Consider the following 18702-nt stretch of genomic DNA (forward strand, 5'->3'; position numbering starts at 1 on the left):
ATCCTGTTTCTATTTCCCTAGTGTTGGTATTAATACTGGAATTATTGGTGGGTTTGCACCTTCCTAGGTTTTAATGAAAGTGGGGCAAACTCTGACTGCCATGCTTGTGCAGCAAGCACTTTACAAGCAGCCTTCTCCCCAGGTTTCTATATATCTGTTACCTGTAAGTGGTTCTGATGGCTGATTTGTCAGCATCACTAGAATATGGGATGTTTAAAAATGGACATCCTAAATATGATTATGAGATTGTTTTTAAAGAAGGGTCAATGCAAACACCCTCCCTGAATTTTTCTGGAACTATCTACATGTGAGGAGAAGGCACAAGCAAAGCACTCACTGACTAGCATTCGACCTTCCTTGAACAGAACCTTTTCGGGTTTATGTGCTGAACAGAAAAACCAAGATTCCACATTTTCCTAACCTGTAAACACAGACCTGCACCAGTCATTTTTAAAAGGCTTTCAAGTGCATTTGCGCATCTATATACATACATGCACCTTTAGAAAAATAGACATATTGGCATTAAGGTACATATTAATGTGAACTGAATAGTTATTCATACACTTTTTTTTCCCCAGAGCTGAGGACCAAACCCAGGGCCGTGTGCTTGCTAGGCAAGCACTCTACCACTGAGCTAAATCTCCAATCCCCATACACTTTTTTCTTAAAAGACGTTTTTAGATTTATTTTACATGTATAAGTATCTTGCCTGAATGTTATGTATCTATGTGTATCACATGCAGGCATGGTGTCCAAAAAGATCAAAGGGAGTCAGATCCCCTGGAACTGAAGTTATATGGTTCCGAGCTACCCTGTGGATTCTGGGTGTCAAACCTGTATCCTCTGCAAGAGCAGAGAATGATCTTAACTGTTCTTGCCATCTCTCCAGCCCCAATATGTTTGAAATCCCAAGGAAAAGTAGGATATACATGAAAAATAAAACACAACTCTCTCCTCAAAATAACCAAAACAAAAACAGCAACACAGCCTGAAACACAAAACAGAAGCCACACACCACTCAGGATGGCTAGAACTGGTATGTTTGGGTAGTTACCAAAGGAATGAAGACAGTACCTTAGCTGACTGTGGCGTTGAGAAATTTAGCCAAGCAGGAACAAAGTCATGCTGCGCCATTTAGGTCCAGTGTCTTTTCAGCAAGATGAGGCATCCAACCTCATGGCCAGGATCTGAATGAGAACACAAATCACTCATGATTCTAATAGTACGACACCAGCGTGTAAAGGAGTCTGTAATTAACCTCCTTTACAAAAGATTTAAACCCTGAAAACTCTCCACAGACTACTTTTCAAGATTCCAAATCTTGGGAATTCTAAATAACACAAATATGATGGAAAGAAAGAATATTACACACTTGGGAGGCAGAGGCAGGTGGATTTCTGAGTTCGAGGCCAGCCTGGTCTACAGAATGAGTTCCAGGACAGCCAGGGCTACACAGAGAAACCCTGTCTGGAAACAACCCCCCCCCCAAACAAAAAAAAGAACATTATAGGAAGGAAGCAAATGCATTCTTGAGTTTTGCCTAAAAAACAATAAAAAACCCACCTACAATAGATACATATAGAACACTGGTTCCCGACCTGTGGGCCAAGACCCCATTTGTGGTCAAGAGACACTTTCACAGGGGTCTCATCAGTTATTTATAATTCACAACAGCAACAAAATTTTAGTTATAAAAATAATTTTATGATTAGCAATCACAACATGAGGACCTGTATTATTGGGTCGAAGCATTAAGTAGGTCACTGCTATAGAACTTCTCAAGCACTTTTTCATTTATCTTAGGAACATTTTCTCACATATCAACTTCTATCAGTTTTCCTGAGATTCACTAGTGTACCTGAATTACTGATATTCTCCCCGAAAACTAAATACTTCACAGCACAACAAAACATATTTTTTTCATGACACATAACCCATGTATGTTCTCTCCAAAAATTAAGACACAAGAATATTTACCCTCAGAGTGTCACCTCTGTGGTCCTGTATCCAAAGTTGCCACCTGTATCTTCCACGAGGTTTTCTTGTAAAAAGGGTGCCAAAATAGCCTGGCCAGCAGTACGCCTTGTGATGAAGCACAAAGAAGCCCAGCTCTGTGTGGCCCACCCTCTTACTCCTCTCAATTGCTCATCCTGAATACCTAGTTCCTGACACTTTTCCAAAGGGGGAAGGGGAAGGGGAAAGGGGAAGGGGGACATAAAAAGTTATGTGTTACATTTAAAAAAGGGGGGAGAGGGGGGAAAGCTATGTCTATGTTCACCTCATTCAACTTCCTTGAGTAATGGCACTATAATGTTGCTTAAATAGGCAAAACATGGACATCTGCCCAGTGAGTACAAACACTGTTCATAACAAGGTCATGGCTAGAAAGACAAGTGGTCTAGGTGTGGGCAAGAAATGTCATCAAGGTGACAGGTCAAAAATGTAATAGTAAAGCACTGTAAGAGAGCTTCTGCGCAATCAATTCCAGTGGCAAAATATCCACAACTAAAGCTTTTAAAACACAAATCTCATTATCTTACACAACTGCTTAAAGCAGTGTGCAGATATATTTGCTTTTATCAGTTTTAACCTTCAAAATCTAAAGATGTAAGAAGTCTTGTTTTGTTTTTTGAGAAAGGAATCCAACAGAAACTTCATATAGTTTTCTTGCCACAGAATAGCAGCTTTCAAGGCAAATTTCTTGGTATAAAGCTCCTAAATATATATTCTATTTCTTTGGTCTTTACTATTTATACATTCAAAGCAAAATTATAAGTAGAAAAGATAAAGGTCAAGGAGAAAGAGAATTCCAAAATGAGGTTTTCTTCTTATTAATTTTCTGTATTTCACTTGTTCTCCTCCTTCCCAAAAACTGAACTGCGCTTCCAGAAGTGATATGAAGAATCTTCTATTGCTTTATTGAAGAAATCACTATCGAATTTGGGTCCATCTCCATCATTACTCAAACATTAGAAAGGCCACTTGAGTCTGCCAATCTCTGAGGGAAAAAAAGAAAAGAAAGCACATAATTAGAAGAACCAAGACCAGTCACACCTAACTGCTAATGAATATCAATCAAAGCAAGACCTTGAGAGTCAATCCCTTACATTCAATTTAGGTATTTATTTAATGTGTCACAAGTCTTTTTGTTGTAGAGACAAGAAAATTTCTATGCTTCTCAGGTTGTCCCTTACCTAACAGCCTCCTACCTCAGTCTTCTAAGCAGCTCAGACTGCAGGCATATCATACCACACCTAACCTTTTTAAGTCCTTTAAAGATTTTATACATCTTGCTTGACCATAGATTTAGAACCAAACAAACCAAACAAACAAACAAACCCACCCATTTCTCTAAATAGCCATCAAAGGTATTCAGAAATGCCAATTACTGGGTCTTTTTCATCTAGATTTTCATGTTACCAAATTGGTCAACCCATATAGTGGGTGGAAGGAAACATTGCCAATGTCATCACTAATTATTAGGTATTATCCAAAGGTAGATCATTAAGACAATCTGTCACCTCATTTATTTATACTGTACATATTTTAGATAATTATCAGTTTAGAAACAAATAAAGCTCTTTCTTATCTAACTTGATATGAACTAAGAGGACTCAAATGTTTCTTTGCCCAATTCCCAACATTCTTCCAGGAGTTATTTTTTGATAGAAAAGTTTGTATCTTTGGGCAGGTTCTGTTCTGCTGACAAATCTGCATTACTGTGTTAAGTTCATGGACTACAAAATACTAAGTTGATGATAATAAACATATCTGTGAGGAAATGCCTCTGCTGCCCAAGTGCTAGGAATAAAGGTGAGTGCCACCACTGTCCAGCAATTTAGTTTTTTTTAATCAGGACTGTTTATAAGACAAAATTTAGGGACAAAATTTAGGGAAAACCATACTAAATTTTTTAGTGTTCCAGACCAGCCAGGGCAACATAGTAAGACCTTGCTCAAAAAAACTCTTCAAAGTTTTATTATTTTTAATTATATGCATACGAGTTTGGAAGTAAGAGATTTGGATCTCCCAGAACTGAAGTCACAAATACTCTGTGAGCTGCCTGAAATGGCTGCTGGGAACTGAACTCTTGGTTCTTTATAAAGAGCTCTTAACCACTGAGCCATTGCTTCCCCATGGGACAATGAGCTGGAGTAATTCTTTATTTTGTAAGTTACTTTCTGATCATAGCAACAAAAAAGTAACTGATATAGGGAGGAAGGGGAGGAGGAGAAGGTAATGGGGAGACAAATATTGTGTCTTCTCTCATATGGGAAATCTACATTTAAACATGGAGGACATAAAAGAAAGAGGATAATTTGGGAGGGGAAGATTAGTAGGAAAGGGTAAGAGAGAGTGATAAGGTCAAATATAACTAAAGTACAATTGTAAACGTAAGAATGTCATCATAAAACCCGTATTTTATGTACTTTTAAAAAATAACCTGCCAGAAGTGGTGGTGCATACCTTTAATCCTAGTACTCAGGAGGCAGAGGCAGGAGAATCTCTGAGTGCTGAGACAGCCAAGGCCATAGAACCATAGTCTCAAAACAAACAAACAAACAAAAAACTACCATAAAGAGAAGTAATAAAACTGGGGCCAAAGAGATGGCTAGGCAGTTAATATCTCTGATTGCCCTTCCTTTGGATTCAATTCTCAGCACCCACATGGCAGCTCACACCTGTCTTTAACTCCTGTTCTAGGAGATCTGACACTCTCTTCCAGACATACCTGCAGGTAAAACACCAATGCACATAAAATAAAAGTAAGTAAATTCTTAAAAAAAAAAAAATTAAACATACTAGAGAAAGCAAATTCTACAAATCAAGGCCCTTAGCTGAAAACAAAACAAAAAGAAACCAAACTTAGGTACCTTAACTAGGAAAGAAATTTACCAAAACACCACTGAAGTTCAGAGAATTAGGAGACTTTGATTTGGCAAATATATAAAACAACAACAGAAACTAAGCAGTTGAAACCAATATCATATTCACAACACAGGGAAGAGCTGGCTTAGGAAACTGCTCCAGTTAGCAATGCAACAATTGCCAGAGGAATGAATTCTCAATTGTCTTTACTTCTTTGTAGCTCACTGGCACAGCTTGGGTACGCATATTCATGTACACAGCCTCTTCAGCACTCTCTTCCAGTAAAATTAATAAAATGTCAATATAAAAGGAGCTAAAACAAATACTATGGGCTGGCTCAGATGTTAGAGTCTGATACCAAACCTGATTAACCAACTATAATCCCTAGAACCCATAAAGTAAAAAAAGAAAACAGATTCTCAACTTATACACACACAAAATGTAAAATATAATTTTAAAAAAAGCAATAAAGATCATCTTAAAAAATAATTAGTAGAGCTGGGCGGTGGTGGCGCACGCCTTTAATCCCAGCACTTGGGAGGCAGAGGCAGGCAGATTTCTGAGTTCGAGGCCAGCCTGGTCTACAGAGTGAGTTCCAGGACAGCCAGGGCTACACAGAGAAACCCTGTCTCGAAAAAAAAAAAATTAATTAGTAGACTAACACAAAAATCCTGCCAGTGATAGGTGCTATCATTGTACCCGCTCCAAAAAATTTCCTGAAATTTTCAGAAAGTAATAAATAGTAACATTTGCAACCTTTCTCTGATAGTCTTCTAATGCTTTGTTACATTCAAAGGACACAAACGTTTAATGCAAGCAAACCTAATACTATTATCAAATAACTAAAAACTAAGTCTAAAATCAAATAGTTCCAAATGAAAAATATTAAAAGTTAAGATAAATTCTACCAGAGCACAGACTATAAAACAGAGAAGCGTACTTATTACTAGATGCAATCTGAGCATTCCTGTTGGTTTTTAAGATTCAGATCATTAAGAGTGCTATATTTAGGCAGGATCATGAAACATGTTTTTTGTTGGTAGTAGTTGGCTTTTCTTTAAAATTATTTTCTTTCTTTCTCTCTCTCTTCTCTCTCTCTCTGTCTCTCTCTCTCTCTCTCTCTCTCTCTCTCTCTCTCTTTCTCTCTCTCTCTCTCTCTCTCTCTCTCTTTCTTGTGTTTTTGTAGACAGGGTTTCTCTGTGTAGCCTGGGCTGTCCTAGAACTCACTCTGTAGACCAGGCTGGCCTCAAACTCAAAAATCCGCCTGCCTCTGCCTCCCAAGTGCTGGGATTAAAGGCGTGTGCCACCACTGCCCGGCTTTAAAATGATTTTTGTGTGCGTGTTTGTATTTATGTATATCATGTGCTGTGTGGTATACATGCCGGTCAGAATTGGGCATCAGATCCCTAGAACTACAATTGCACACAGTTGTGATCCACAATGTGGTTGTTGGGAACCAAACCTGGGTCCTCTGCAAAAGCAACAACTGTTCTTCACTGCTGAGCCCCAGCCCTGTTTGCTTTTTAGTCCAGGCTGGCCTCCAACTAACTCACTATGCATGAGGCAGAGAATGATTGTGAACCAGGTCCTATTGCCTCCTCATCCCCAAGGGCTAGGATCACAGGAGTGAGTTACCTACTGTGCTGTTTATGAAATTTTAAGGGTATTCACTTTTCTTTTTACAATGCTGGAAAATTAACTCAGGATCAAGAATTCTGTTAAATCCTTAATGTCTAAATATTAAAACCCTGAGATTTTAAAAGCAGAAAAAAATGTGTTTTTTTTTTTTTTACACCTGCTCTAAAAGTCACTACACTAAACATGTTACAAACAAGTTATTCAGTAAAGATCACCATATTTTCTTCACTCAAGCATGGTGGCTCATGCCTATAGTTCTAGCACTAAAGAAGATGGATTATCAAAGAGTCCTGGGCCAGCCTAAACTACAGAGACTCTGTTTATCTGAAAACAAAAAGAGCTAACTTTTATCAATAATTTCAAACTGCACTGACTGTGAAAGGGTCTATTTATGCAAAAGATTTTTTTCCCTCATGAGGATTTTTCTTAGAATCTTAGAATTACTTCTAGAAATTATTTTCAAACAACCAATTCCTAAAAAGTCCTCTGACCTTCACAAGAGCATGGTGACACATACAATATAAAACATTTACTTAGAAAAAAAAAAAAAATCTCTTCTCAAGAAGAGATGTGGCTCAGCTTAGAGTGCTTCTTTAGCATGCACAAAGCCCTGAGACTGGAGAAGACTGTGAGACACCACATAGATGCTGGGAACCAAAACTAGGTCCTCTGCAAAAGCAGTAAGTGGTCTTAACCATTGAGTCAACTCTCCAAATGCTTTATGTGTCATAGGAGTCCAACATAGGGCCAGGAGGCTGGCTCAGTGCTCATGAGCACCTAATGGAAAAGTCCAACAACCTGCGCTCCATCCAGGGGACCTATATGGTAGAAGCAAAGAACTACTCCAAAAATTGTTCTCTGACCTCAACATATGTACTAAGGCATGCATATGCCCACACAAATAAATATGAAAAAATAATTAGAGTTCAATGTGCCAGGTGTAATAGCATATGCTTTTAATCCCAGCACCCGGGAGACAAAGGCAGACTATGGATAGTTAAGACCCTGTCTCAAAAAAAAGAAAGAAAGAAAGAAAGAAAGAAAGAAAGAAAGAAAGAAAGAAAGAAAGAAAGAAAGAGAGAAAGGAAGGAAGGAAGGAAGGAAGAAAGAGCGAGCCTAATATAAAATCTTTTTCCTTTTAGCACATGTTTAAAATAGATATTAATAGAGCTTGATTTCCAGTAATTACAAGGAAGCTCACTACTGCCTGTAACTCCAGTTCCAAGGGATTTGAAGCCCTCTTCTGGTCTCCAAAAACACTCATATTCCATACACTCATAGAAACAAATAAGTAAAAATATTAAAAATGAGACTTAAAAATAGATGTTAATTATTCTATAAATATATCTACAGATACCAAAAAAGTAAATGAAAAGTTAAACTTTTAAATGCAAACAAGGGTTTTCAAGTCAAATGTAAAGTACAGCCAATCTTAAACCTTATGTTCAATATTTTTTTCAGTCCAGTGATTTGGCCTTTAGTCTTAATTACAAAGCAAAGTAGGCTGATTATTCACAGAAAAGGAAGATAAACTTAATGAGGATTTTAAAATCAATTTCTTTAAGAAAGACTATTAGGCTAATGGTGTGTAATTCACTGGTAGTATGTCATGTACAAAGCCCTAGGCCAGATCCCTAGAACCAGCGCCATGGTCTATCATCCCACCTTCCCTCAAAAAGGAAATTATAGCTATGCTGTTATCCTGTATGTTTATACTTCAGCTGGCAAACTGTAAAGTTTTTTTTTGTTGTGGAAATAACTGCTTTATGATGTACGAGATACTCCCAGCACCAGTACATGAAAATCTGTGCTAACAGTACTACTTCCAATGCCTGTTTTGCTGAAAAATTTGTTTGCCAAACAAACCAGTTATGGGCTGATGATTGCTTTAGTAGAGGGATATAAAGTAACAGTTGCCTTTCTATAACTTTAGTGTACTTGAAATCACCTATAAAATTCAACTCATATTAGGTAATGAATTAACCTTACAATTAACGTATACCTCTGTACAGAAGAAGTTCTTCTCTTATAAAATCATTTTTTAGTATTTTGACTGTGGGTAGTTTTGTTTGAGGCAGAGTGCAGTAGCAAACAGAAATCACCAGGTTTGATTTAATAGTCATTTGAAGTGTTTGATCTCAAGCATAAACAAAAACAAGCTAAATTCTAGATAACACCAATTACAATGACTTACAAAGTAAATATTATCTTACCTGTATACCAAGATCCTCCCACAACACAAATTCAAATGTGCCTTTTCTTTTTGAAAGAAAGACCTGTGTATGTGATGTGTGTGTTCCTATGAATGCAGGTGAACATGTGCCACTGCACATTGGAGCTAAGAGGACAATCTCCAATGTCAGTCCATGTCTTCCCTTGTCTGAGACAGGGTCTTATTTGCTGCTGCATATGCTAGGTCCACGTGCTTCCAGGGATTCTCCTATCTCTGCTTGCACAGGAGTTCTACAGATAGAAATCTAAGTCCTCATGCTTATAAGACAATCTTTATGCCTCAGCCATCTCCCTGGCTCAAATTTGCCCTTCTTTTCTTTTTTTAATCACACAGTATGAGTGTGGAGGTCAAAGGACAATTTACTGGAGTCAATTCTCTCCTAACCACCATGTGGATCTCAGGGATCAAGCTCAGATCCTCTAAGGCTTGGCAGCACATAACTTTACCCAACTGAGCTATATTGTCTACCCTAAATTTTGCCTTTTCTATAAACCATTTTTGAGAGGTTGGGGATTTAGCTCAGTGGTAGAGCGCGAGGTCCTGGGTTCGGTCCTCAGCTCTGGGGAAAAAAAAAGACAAAATAAACCATTTTTGTTAGGATGCCTTAAAATGGCTCATGCCGCTTGATGTTACAACAGTTTAACTTTCATGTTTAAAAGCAGTCAGGACTGGGGATGGGGTGGGGCAGTACGACCTCCATCAACAAAGGCTGATATAGCACAGACGCTTAATGTAAGCACTAGGAAGACAGAAGCAGGCAGATCTCTAGGGAGTTTGATGCAACTATATCTATACAACAAATTCCAGGCTAATCATGGCTACAGAGTAAAACACAACGGAACAAAAAACCTCAACCAACCACATAAGAATAAAATCACACACACACACACACACACACACACACACACACACACACACACACACAGCACTCCAGTTAAAGGCAGCAGTCAAGCACTGTTAACAGTCTACTTAGGTTTGTCTACTAGTCAAATCAGTCTCACCTTCATTTTTCTCAACTTCAAAGTAAAGAAAAAAAAACCGCATCTGATTAGCAAAGCATGATGTCACACACATGCAATCGTGGCTACCTGAAAGGAGGCAAAGCAGGAGGTTCACAAGGCCTGCCATGACAACTTAGTAAGACCTGGTCTTAAATAACAACACTAGGGCTGGAGAGATGGCTCAGCAGTTAAGAGCACTGACACTGCTCTTCCAGAGATCCTGAGTTCAATTTCCAGCAACAGGGTGCCTCACAATCATATGTAATGGGATCCAATGGCCCCTCTCTCCCCCTCCCCCTTCCCCCCTCCCTCCCTCCCTCTCAGAGAGAAAGTGAGTGCACAGGAGGTGGACAGTGGTAGTACACATCTTTGATCCCAGCACCTGGGAAGCAGAGATAGATCTCTGAGTTTAATGCCAGCAGTTTACAAAGTTCCAGAACAGTCAGGGCTAGCTCAACAAATAATAAATAAATAAATAAATGGGCTGGAGATTTGGCTCAGTGGTTAAGACTGCTTGTTCTTTCAGAGAATCTGAGTTCAATTCTAAGAACCCATGCTAACAATTGTTTGTAACTCCAGTCCCAGGGATCCAAGGCCCAACTCAGACCTCTGAGGAAGCCAGACACACATGTGATGCACATACACACAGGCAAAATATTCATGCACATTAATAATAGAATTATAAAATAAATTATAGGCTGGTGGTATATAGTTTAGTGACAGTACGTTTTGTAGCATGCACTAGACTGGATTTAATCCCCCACACTGAAAATAAAAAGTAGCCAGACACAGTGGAGAATGCCTTTAATTTCAGCATAGGAAAGGGAGAAGCCCGTGGATTGATCAGATGTTTACATTATAATTCCTAATAGCAGAAAATTTACAGTTATGAAGTAGAAACAAAGTAATTTTATGGTGGGAATTACTCACAACATGAGAGACTATGTTAAAAGGGTCTCAATATTAGAAGGCTGAGAACCACTGTTCTACATAGAAAGACTCTGTCTCAAAAAGTGTGTGTCTCTATGCATATGTATATAGATACACACACAGATACACAAAAATAAACTCATAGATTTCTTATCATGTATAAATTATTGAAATGGTTGAAACAAAAAAAGCCAGACACGGTGTACTCCTTTAATTAATTCTAGCATTCGTAGGCAGGTAGATTCCAGTTCAAGGCCAGCCTGGTCTATAGGGTGAGTTCCAGGCCAGCCAGGGCTATACAGAAAAAACACCCTTCTCGAAAAAACAAACAAAAAGAATTGTTAATTCAAAATAAAGGCTTCCCATTCTGTCTCCCAATTTCAAGAATTCTGAAAGCACACTATCCACAATCAACCAAAAGAATAGTCAGATCAACAAATAAATGCAAGCCATTTTAGAACACTCAGAAAAAAGGTAAAAGGTGAATTTAGTACTGTAAAATGTCAAAACAGAAAGCAATTCTAATTTTCAGAAAGAACTTTAAATGATTTTCTCTCAACAAAATAATTAAGTAAATAAACATTTCCTGGGGTTGAAAAGAAGGTTCGGCGGTTGAGAGCACTTGTTGCTCTTCAAGAACACCCAGGTTCTACTCCCAGCACCCATAAGGCAGCTCACAACTGACTCTAACTCCAGTTCCAGGGGATCCAATGTCGTCTTCTGACCTCAATGGGCCCTGCATTTACATTTACACAGGAATACATGCAGGCACAATAACCATACACATAAAAAAATTCCTAGAACAAAAACTCCTGTCTAAACGAATGTATAACAAGTAATTGAAACTTCTATGAAAGAATTTTCAAAGATCCACAATTTGCATTCTATTTTATCTTTTGAATAGACAGAAATTTCAACTCAATTATACCTTTCCAAAAATTAAAATTTGCTACTGTTTCTGTTTCACTTCTGGGAGGGTCTTTTTGTTTTGCTTTGTAGGCAAAGACTGTCTTTAGTTAAAAAGAAGGGGGGGAAGAGACACAGTCACCTAGAATTTCACTTCTGAATATATTTTCACTTGCAAAATTGTTTTTTATTTTGTAACTGCCCAAACTTCATGGATTCTGAGGTGAAAACTATCGTAAAAAACCTGAGACCTCTAGCCCAACAGTAATAATACAAACCCTTTAATCTCAGGACTCAGGATCTTGAGTTCGAGCCCAGCAAGGACTACACAGTGAGTTCCAGAATAAACAGGACTACACTGAGAAACCCATTTTGAAAGAAAACAAACAAAAAACATGCGACCACCAACAAACTACAATTTTCGGTACAATTTTCAGTAGAGGTCTAATACTTTAGTTTTTAATGAGATTTACAGAAGAAAGTGGATTATTACTAAACAAAAACCATGAACCACCACTAACTTCAGGTTTTCCAGATAACTAAGAGTTACCCAAGGTAAACTATTCAACACATTATACACGCCAACTTCAGAGTACAAAAGTGGCAGACAAAACTGATACCACAGCACAAATTTCAGAGCTATTCACAACTACCAAAAAACAAAAAACAAAAAACAAAAACAAAAACCGCACCCATTCTTATGTAAACTTTTGCAGTAAACTTCCTGAGCCTCACCTTCGCTTTCACCTACCCTCTCCAAAGACGCCAATAGACAAAAATCCCGAAGTTACAACGTCCCATAGGTAAAAACAACTAAAACGTTATTATATTTAAGCATTTAAACAGGGTACTTCCCCAGGCCACATCCATTTTAGATTCAGTATCTTTTTTAATTTTATGGGTTGGGGAGATTTAGCATGGAATGGTTAAGCCATTTCAACCAATCAATTATCCTCCCCAATGGGACGGAGTTTCGTAGATAACTGGTAAGACAATCAATCTGAAGGAAAAGGTTTCTCTACCCCGGAGAACCGCGACTCCGGGCGTGGAAGTTCCCTTTCCCCTAGATATTCCACATTTGACTTACACGACTTTTTCCTCGTTAAGTTTCTCTTAACTGGAAAACAGAAGCCTTCGGCTCTTATCTTAAAGAAAGGTAAAATAAAAGAATAAAAACACCGAGTAAACCAAATCACTCAACCACTATCGAGCCGGAACTCTTGGAAAGGAGCCGGAGCCGCAGGTGAGCGTTTCCGACCGGGAACTGAAGTTGAAGTCTGAGAGCTCTGGAACCGCCGCGGCGACGCTAGTGTGCAAGGCTCCTCCCGTTGGGGGGGGGGGGGGGGACGTTCCAACTAGACGACTCCCAGTTCCTCTCGTCCACCCCGGCAGACCCACACCCAACCACCTGTGCAAGACCTTCTTCCAACTAGTTTTCATAGACGGCCAGTTAGGCAGCCGGCGGAGCCCGTGCCGGGACGACTCGAGGTCTCCTTCTGCTCGGTGTCCAGAACCCGCACTCACCCGGCAGCGGCGGGGCTACGGTCAAGGACGACACGCGGCGTCTGAGGACTCGTCCCCAGCTTCTCCGACCAGCAGAGGTGACTAGCCCACAACCATAACAAAGCTCTTCCCAAGATGGCTGCCCGGCCCACAAGGCTCAGGAGGGGGGCAGAGCGGGTGGAGGAGGAGCGACGACCAGCTGGGCCCTCCCTCTGCCGCTTCGGCCCGCCTCCTTCACGCCCCTAGCAAAGGCGCATGCGCATGAGTGAGGGCCTGCTTCCGTGACCCCGCCCGGACGCCGGCGGCTCGCTCCGTAAACGTTGGGCTGCTCCCTCAGCGGTTATTTCCCGCCCCGCCCCCGGCGCCCTTCAGCGCGACTCTGTGCGGGTCGACTCTCCCTTCCACAAAGCCTTTCGGCTTTCCTTGTGCCGCTCTAGAGGCAAGAACCAGCCGAATTCAGCACGCCCCCTTATAACTCCCTGTCGGGTCCTCCGGCTTGGGAGCACGTGAATTTGGGTGGATATATTTGTTCCAGTTATTCCCCCACCCATTTTTTTTTCTTCACCTTCTCACACGTCGATTGTGAGCCAGATGCTTCACCAACTACTAGAATTAGCTAACAAGTAACGGAAGAGCATGTTTTCGGGCTCTGTACACCTTTGCTCCTCCTTTCACATGCGCACGCCGTTGAAACTCCAGCCCTGGGCAACACACACGCACACACACACACACACACTCACACACACACACACACACACACACACACACACACACACTCCCGCCCCCGGACTAAAGGCATGCGCGGCGGTGTTGGCGCACTACTAGCCGGGAGTTGTAGTTCATGGACCTTGCAGGCTTCACGGAGCCGCCAGAACGGAGGGTTGATTTCTGGTCCACCCCTGTCTTTGCTAATAACCCAAGCAGTCTATTAGCATTCCCTTGGATATTGCATGAAAGGAAGGGACCGTACAACCTTGCCAGAGAAGGGAATAAAACTGGCAGACGGCTGCGTCTCAGTAGAAACGAATGTTTCAGAAAGTTAGTTTTACTACTTAGAATGGAGGAACTTGCCAAAAAGGGTCCTCACGTAAATGAACTCTCCTTTTTGTCTTCAGCTTTTTACACAAGGATCCAAGAACGCTCGAAGTACTTAGTGTCTGTTCCTTTGGCCGGCAGATGGCAGGTTGGGGGGTGGGAGAAGAGACTTGGATAAATTCAAGAATGATGTGACTTCCTGGATGACCTCTAAACCCATAGCCCGGAACGCCACACCTTGATTCATAGAATTTTGAATGTTGGGTCTTAGTCCTCTGTATTCCTCAATGTAATTTATAGGTAATAGTAAGAGAATAAAAAACAAAATCATTCCTTCTTTCTCCCCTAGTAGTAGTAATAAAGGACTCAAATGCGGAGGAAGATGTGTCCAATCGGCTCAACCCCGTTGATTTGCAAAGTTAAGCGTTCCAGGCGATATTATCTTTAAAAAAATAATTCCGTAGACCAATTCGGCCAACTCTAAGTTTCATCCTAGGTTCTTCCACTACTGTTACTGGAGTCGTTTCAGAAATTGTACTCTATCTTCTTGAATTGTTATCTATTAAACTGATTAGAAATCCTGGAATAGAGACTTGTAAGTTATCTGAAACCCGACTTCAGTTAGAATTAATATTTTAGATTAGCCCTCGAGGCTTCAGAGGCAGCTCCGTGGTTAAAGGCGCTTGCTGATCTTACAGAAAACTTCAGGTCGGCTCCCAACACCTATACCGTGGGGGATCCAGGCTTCTGGACCCAGTGAGCACATGGAACTAAAGTGCATGAACACACACATTAAAAATAATGTAAAATAACTAAGGGAGGGAAGCAATCAAATAGGGAAAGAGAGTCGGAACTTGCTACCTTAAGCTCCCATCCGGACTCATTTTCTTGCCCTCAGGAAGTGGGGGCTGTTTGATTCCAGTTGCCGGAAGTGCTGCTTCTGTGTTTCTGGTGCGCCGTGAGATCGTGGCAAGTATGTTACAGGATTGTCAAGGGTACACTTTGGGAAGGTGGTGGGGTCACTGAGGATTGGAATATAGGAGATATATAGTTATCCCAGGCGTCTTAAGGACCTTTTGTATCTAAATTCCGCTCCTACCTATCGCTAAAATGTCAGCTTGAAGCTCCCAATTTGTGATGGTGAAATGAAAACATTTAGTCATTTCTTACGTGGATTGGGAGAATTGACCACGGCATTTTAGTTTTAATCTCCACATCACCCTCTGTCTCTGGGCTTCAGCCTGTCACATTGTAATCTTCCAAAATTAGAAAACATGTGCTATACTGGTTACTGAGAATTAATATATGGAAAACATATAATTATACTGCCTGGTTCACAACAAAGCCGTATTTGTGGCTGCTCTCATTTTTTAGTGTAAAAATTCCAAAGCTCGGAAGTACTAAAGAGGATAGATAATTAGTGGGAACAAAAGGCATAACTGTCAGTTTTAAAGATGAGAAAACTGGTACATCACAAAGTGGTAGAAATCTTTGCTAAGTCCAGATGTTCAGTTTTACATTGCTCTTTTTGTTAAACCAAATAGCTAAAACTAAAATTATTTTTCAGAAAACAAAAATAAAACAAAACTTATTTCCTTAATGTATTACTCTTTGACAAATAAATACATAAATCAAAATAAATCATATTTCATTGAAGAGATTTTCATGACTTCTTATTAATGTATAAAATGTAGGTAAGTGATATCTTGTTTTATGTATAGGACATTGCTTCAAATTCAGCCATTCCCCTCAACCGTAAAAATATATGAATCAGAACTGCATCTTACCTGGACAAAACTCTTGAGTAGACACCAGAATGCTTTACTTCATCCAGAAAATTTCTGGAGCATCTTCAAAGGTTAGTTGAATACTATTTGTCAATAACTGTCTGGCTATGGCAGATATAAATACATATGTATTCAAGTGAAGAAGGAAAACAATGGGCAAATTATAAATAAGTAAAATGTTTACTATGTCAAATAGTAACTGCTATGGAGTACTCTATATCAGGGAATGAGAAAATAGGGAATATCAAGAATAGAGAGAACCAGGAGAGACAGCTCAGCTTTGTTGAAAGCACATATTGGGGGCTTAGTTTGATCCCAGCACCTGTATTGGGTAGCTCAACTGTGGTGGGTTACTCCAGCTTTAGAGGACTTGAAACTTCCTCTGAAGGTACCCACACACATGGAAATAAGAATAAATCCTACCAGAAAATAATAGACAGGATTATATAACATAAGTAGGTTAGAAAAGAAGACTGCCCATCTAGGTACCTGAAAGAAAGGCATTCTAACTGAAGACAGAGGAGTAAAAGCCAGTATCAAATCATTCTCTGCATGTTGCTGGGGGCTTCCCAAGACTGGTAAATAGCTGTTCCTTTTTCTTTTAATTCAAAATCATATTTTTAGAGGGTTTTTTTTTTAATGTGTATGGGTGTTTTGCCTACACGTATGTCAGTGTTCCACCTGCATATAGTGTGTGTGTAGGTTAGAAGAAGGTGTAAGATCTCCTTGGGACTGGAATTACAATTGGTTGTAAGCCACCACATGTGGCAGGAATCAAACCTGGGTCCACTGGGAAAACAGCCAGTGCTCCTAATCACTGAGCCAACCCCCAAGTTATTACTTGATATATGTGGTGTTTTGCCTGCATGTATTTCTGTGTACCATGTGTCCTTATTTTTAAACTTTTCTGTTTCCTTTCTAGATGCTGAAGAACCCTTTTACAGTGAGACTCAGAGCCAGCAGAATAGATATACTTTCTCCTAAGACATGTCTTCTGCAGAACTTTTCCTCTTTGTCTCCAAGAACTTGGCTTTCCACGTCATTTCAAGTGTGTATGAGGAAGATACAATGCTATCATGTGTCACCATGCAACTTTAAAAAGCAACAGAAAGAGGCAGTCCTTCCCCCCAAGAAACCAAGCACCATCACTTATCTACGTGATAGCCCAAAGCCGGCCTTATATATAACTCTGGTGGGGTTGATTCCCTTTACTGCTCCACCACTCCTCATGGTAATAACGAAGTCTTATATCCCCATACTAGCTTTTACTCAGATGGCTTATGGAGCCAGTTTCCTAGCTTTCTTGGGAGGAGTCAGGTGGGGCTTTGCTCTGCCAGAAAGTAGTCCAGCCAAACCAGACTACATTAATTTAGCTAGCAGTATGAGTCCTGTTGTGTTTTCATGGATAGCCATCCTATTTTCTGAAAGACTCAATGAAGCCATAGTCACGTTAATAATAGGTTTAGGGATAGCATTACACAATGAACTTTTCCTCTTGCCACATTATCCCAACTGGTTCAAAGCCTTAAGGATCATAAGTACAGTAGTGGCTTTTATCTCATTTGTAGTCATTTTAATTCTTGAAAATATTTATCCAGAAAAAGGGCCTAAGAGACTTGGTCAAGTAGAAATGTAAAACTACTTTCTTTCTTTCTTTCTTTCTTTCTTTTTTTTTTTGGTTTTTTGAGACAGGGTTTCTCTGTGTAGTCCTGTCCTGGAACTCACTCTGTAGACCAGGCTGTCCTCGAACTCAGAAATCCGCCTGCCTCTGCCTCCCAAGTGCTGGGAGTAAAGGCGTGTGCCACCACCGCCCAGCTATAAAACTACTTTCTTGATATTATTTGCAGTGTCTGTGGAGGCCAGAAGATGGTGTTGAATCCCCTGGAGCTAGCGTTAGGGCAGTTCTGAGCCACTCAGTATCTAGGCTGGGAAATAAACTTGGGTTCCTAGCAGTACATAGTCTTGAGCATTGAGCCTCTATCTCTACCCTGTAGAGCTGCATTTTAGCATCACAATTCTGTTCCTCTTGTTTGGCTCTTTTTTTTTTTCCCCTCCCACTGATAGGAATTTATTCTTCATACTTAGTTTGCTTTTTTTTTTTCCTAAAGAGTATTTCTTTTAGCCAGATGGTAGTAGTATATACCTTTTATCCCAGCAGAAAGGAGGCAAAAGCAGGTGGATCTCTTGAGTTTGAGGCCAGCCTGGTCTATAAAGTGAGATCCAGGACTGTCTCAAAAAAATAAAACCAAAAAAAGTTACAGATATCCATCTGCCTTTGCCTCCTGAGTGTTGGGATTATAAAAATTATTTCTAAGTAATTTATCTTGAAAAATTTCCTAATTCCTTATGTCATATAAGGTTAGTTTACATTTTTTGTATGTGAATTGTATAGTCATGAACTGAAACATTTCAGTGTTTTGAAATATACTGAGAACAGTAAAAGACAAGATGAAAAATCCTTTATTAGAGTCTAGCAATCATGAAGTCATATTTCATGAAAAGAACCCTACTTGTAGTGGTTTGAAGAAGTATGGCCCCAGATTCATGTGTTTGAATATGCTTGGCTCAGAGAGTGGCACTATTAGGTGGGTGGCCTTGTTGGAGGAAGTATGTCACTGTGGGGGTGGGCTTTGAGACCCTCCTACTAGCTGCCTGGAAGCCAGTCTTCTCCTGGTTGCCTTTGGAACAAGATGTAGAACTCTCAGCTGTGCCAGTGCTGCCCATGTTCTCACCTTGATGATAATGAACCTCTGAACCTGTAAGCGCCCCAATTAAATGTTGTCCTTATAAGAGTTGCCTT

The 18702-nt window shown here is 40.0% G+C and overlaps 2 protein-coding genes across 3 annotated transcripts in view; one reads left to right on the forward strand and one right to left on the reverse strand.

The window, feature by feature from the left end:
- Positions 1-13234, reverse strand: part of Gpbp1l1 (GC-rich promoter binding protein 1 like 1) — a 39071-nt gene extending 25837 nt beyond the window's left edge. Inside the window, exons 1-3 of one of the 2 annotated variants that reach the window (XM_028784961.1) lie at positions 13102-13234; positions 1978-2998; positions 1075-1187 (exon numbers count right to left, since the gene is read on the reverse strand). In XM_028784961.1, the coding sequence (XP_028640794.1) occupies positions 1075-1134 (60 nt within the window). In that variant the 5' untranslated portion in view covers positions 1135-1187; positions 1978-2998; positions 13102-13234. Of the gene's footprint in view, positions 1-1074; positions 1188-1977; positions 2999-12664; positions 12782-13101 lie in introns of those variants that run through there. The other variant, XM_028784970.1, reaches the window with a different exon arrangement.
- On the forward strand, positions 13080-18072 carry Tmem69 (transmembrane protein 69). Its single transcript, XM_028784982.1, has 4 exons — positions 13080-13178; positions 15014-15088; positions 15837-15973; positions 16825-18072. Exons 3-4 carry the CDS (start codon positions 15932-15934, stop codon positions 17536-17538), a joined length of 756 nt encoding a protein of 251 aa, XP_028640815.1. The 5' UTR covers positions 13080-13178; positions 15014-15088; positions 15837-15931; the 3' UTR covers positions 17539-18072.
- The last annotated feature ends 630 nt before the right edge of the window (positions 18073-18702 follow it).

This window comes from Grammomys surdaster, unplaced genomic scaffold (genome assembly GCF_004785775.1).
Source record: "Grammomys surdaster isolate TR1022 unplaced genomic scaffold, NIH_TR_1.0 100, whole genome shotgun sequence".
NCBI lineage: Eukaryota > Metazoa > Chordata > Mammalia > Rodentia > Muridae > Grammomys > Grammomys surdaster.

Excerpts from the sequence above, each read along its gene's own strand:
- Tmem69 (XM_028784982.1), top strand. The coding sequence starts at position 15,932 with ATGCTTTACTTCATCCAGAAAATTTCTGGAGCATCTTCAAAG. Across the intron at positions 15,974-16,824 it reads TTTCTGGAGCATCTTCAAAG|ATGCTGAAGAACCCTTTTAC; the intron begins GTTAGTTGAATA and ends TTTCCTTTCTAG.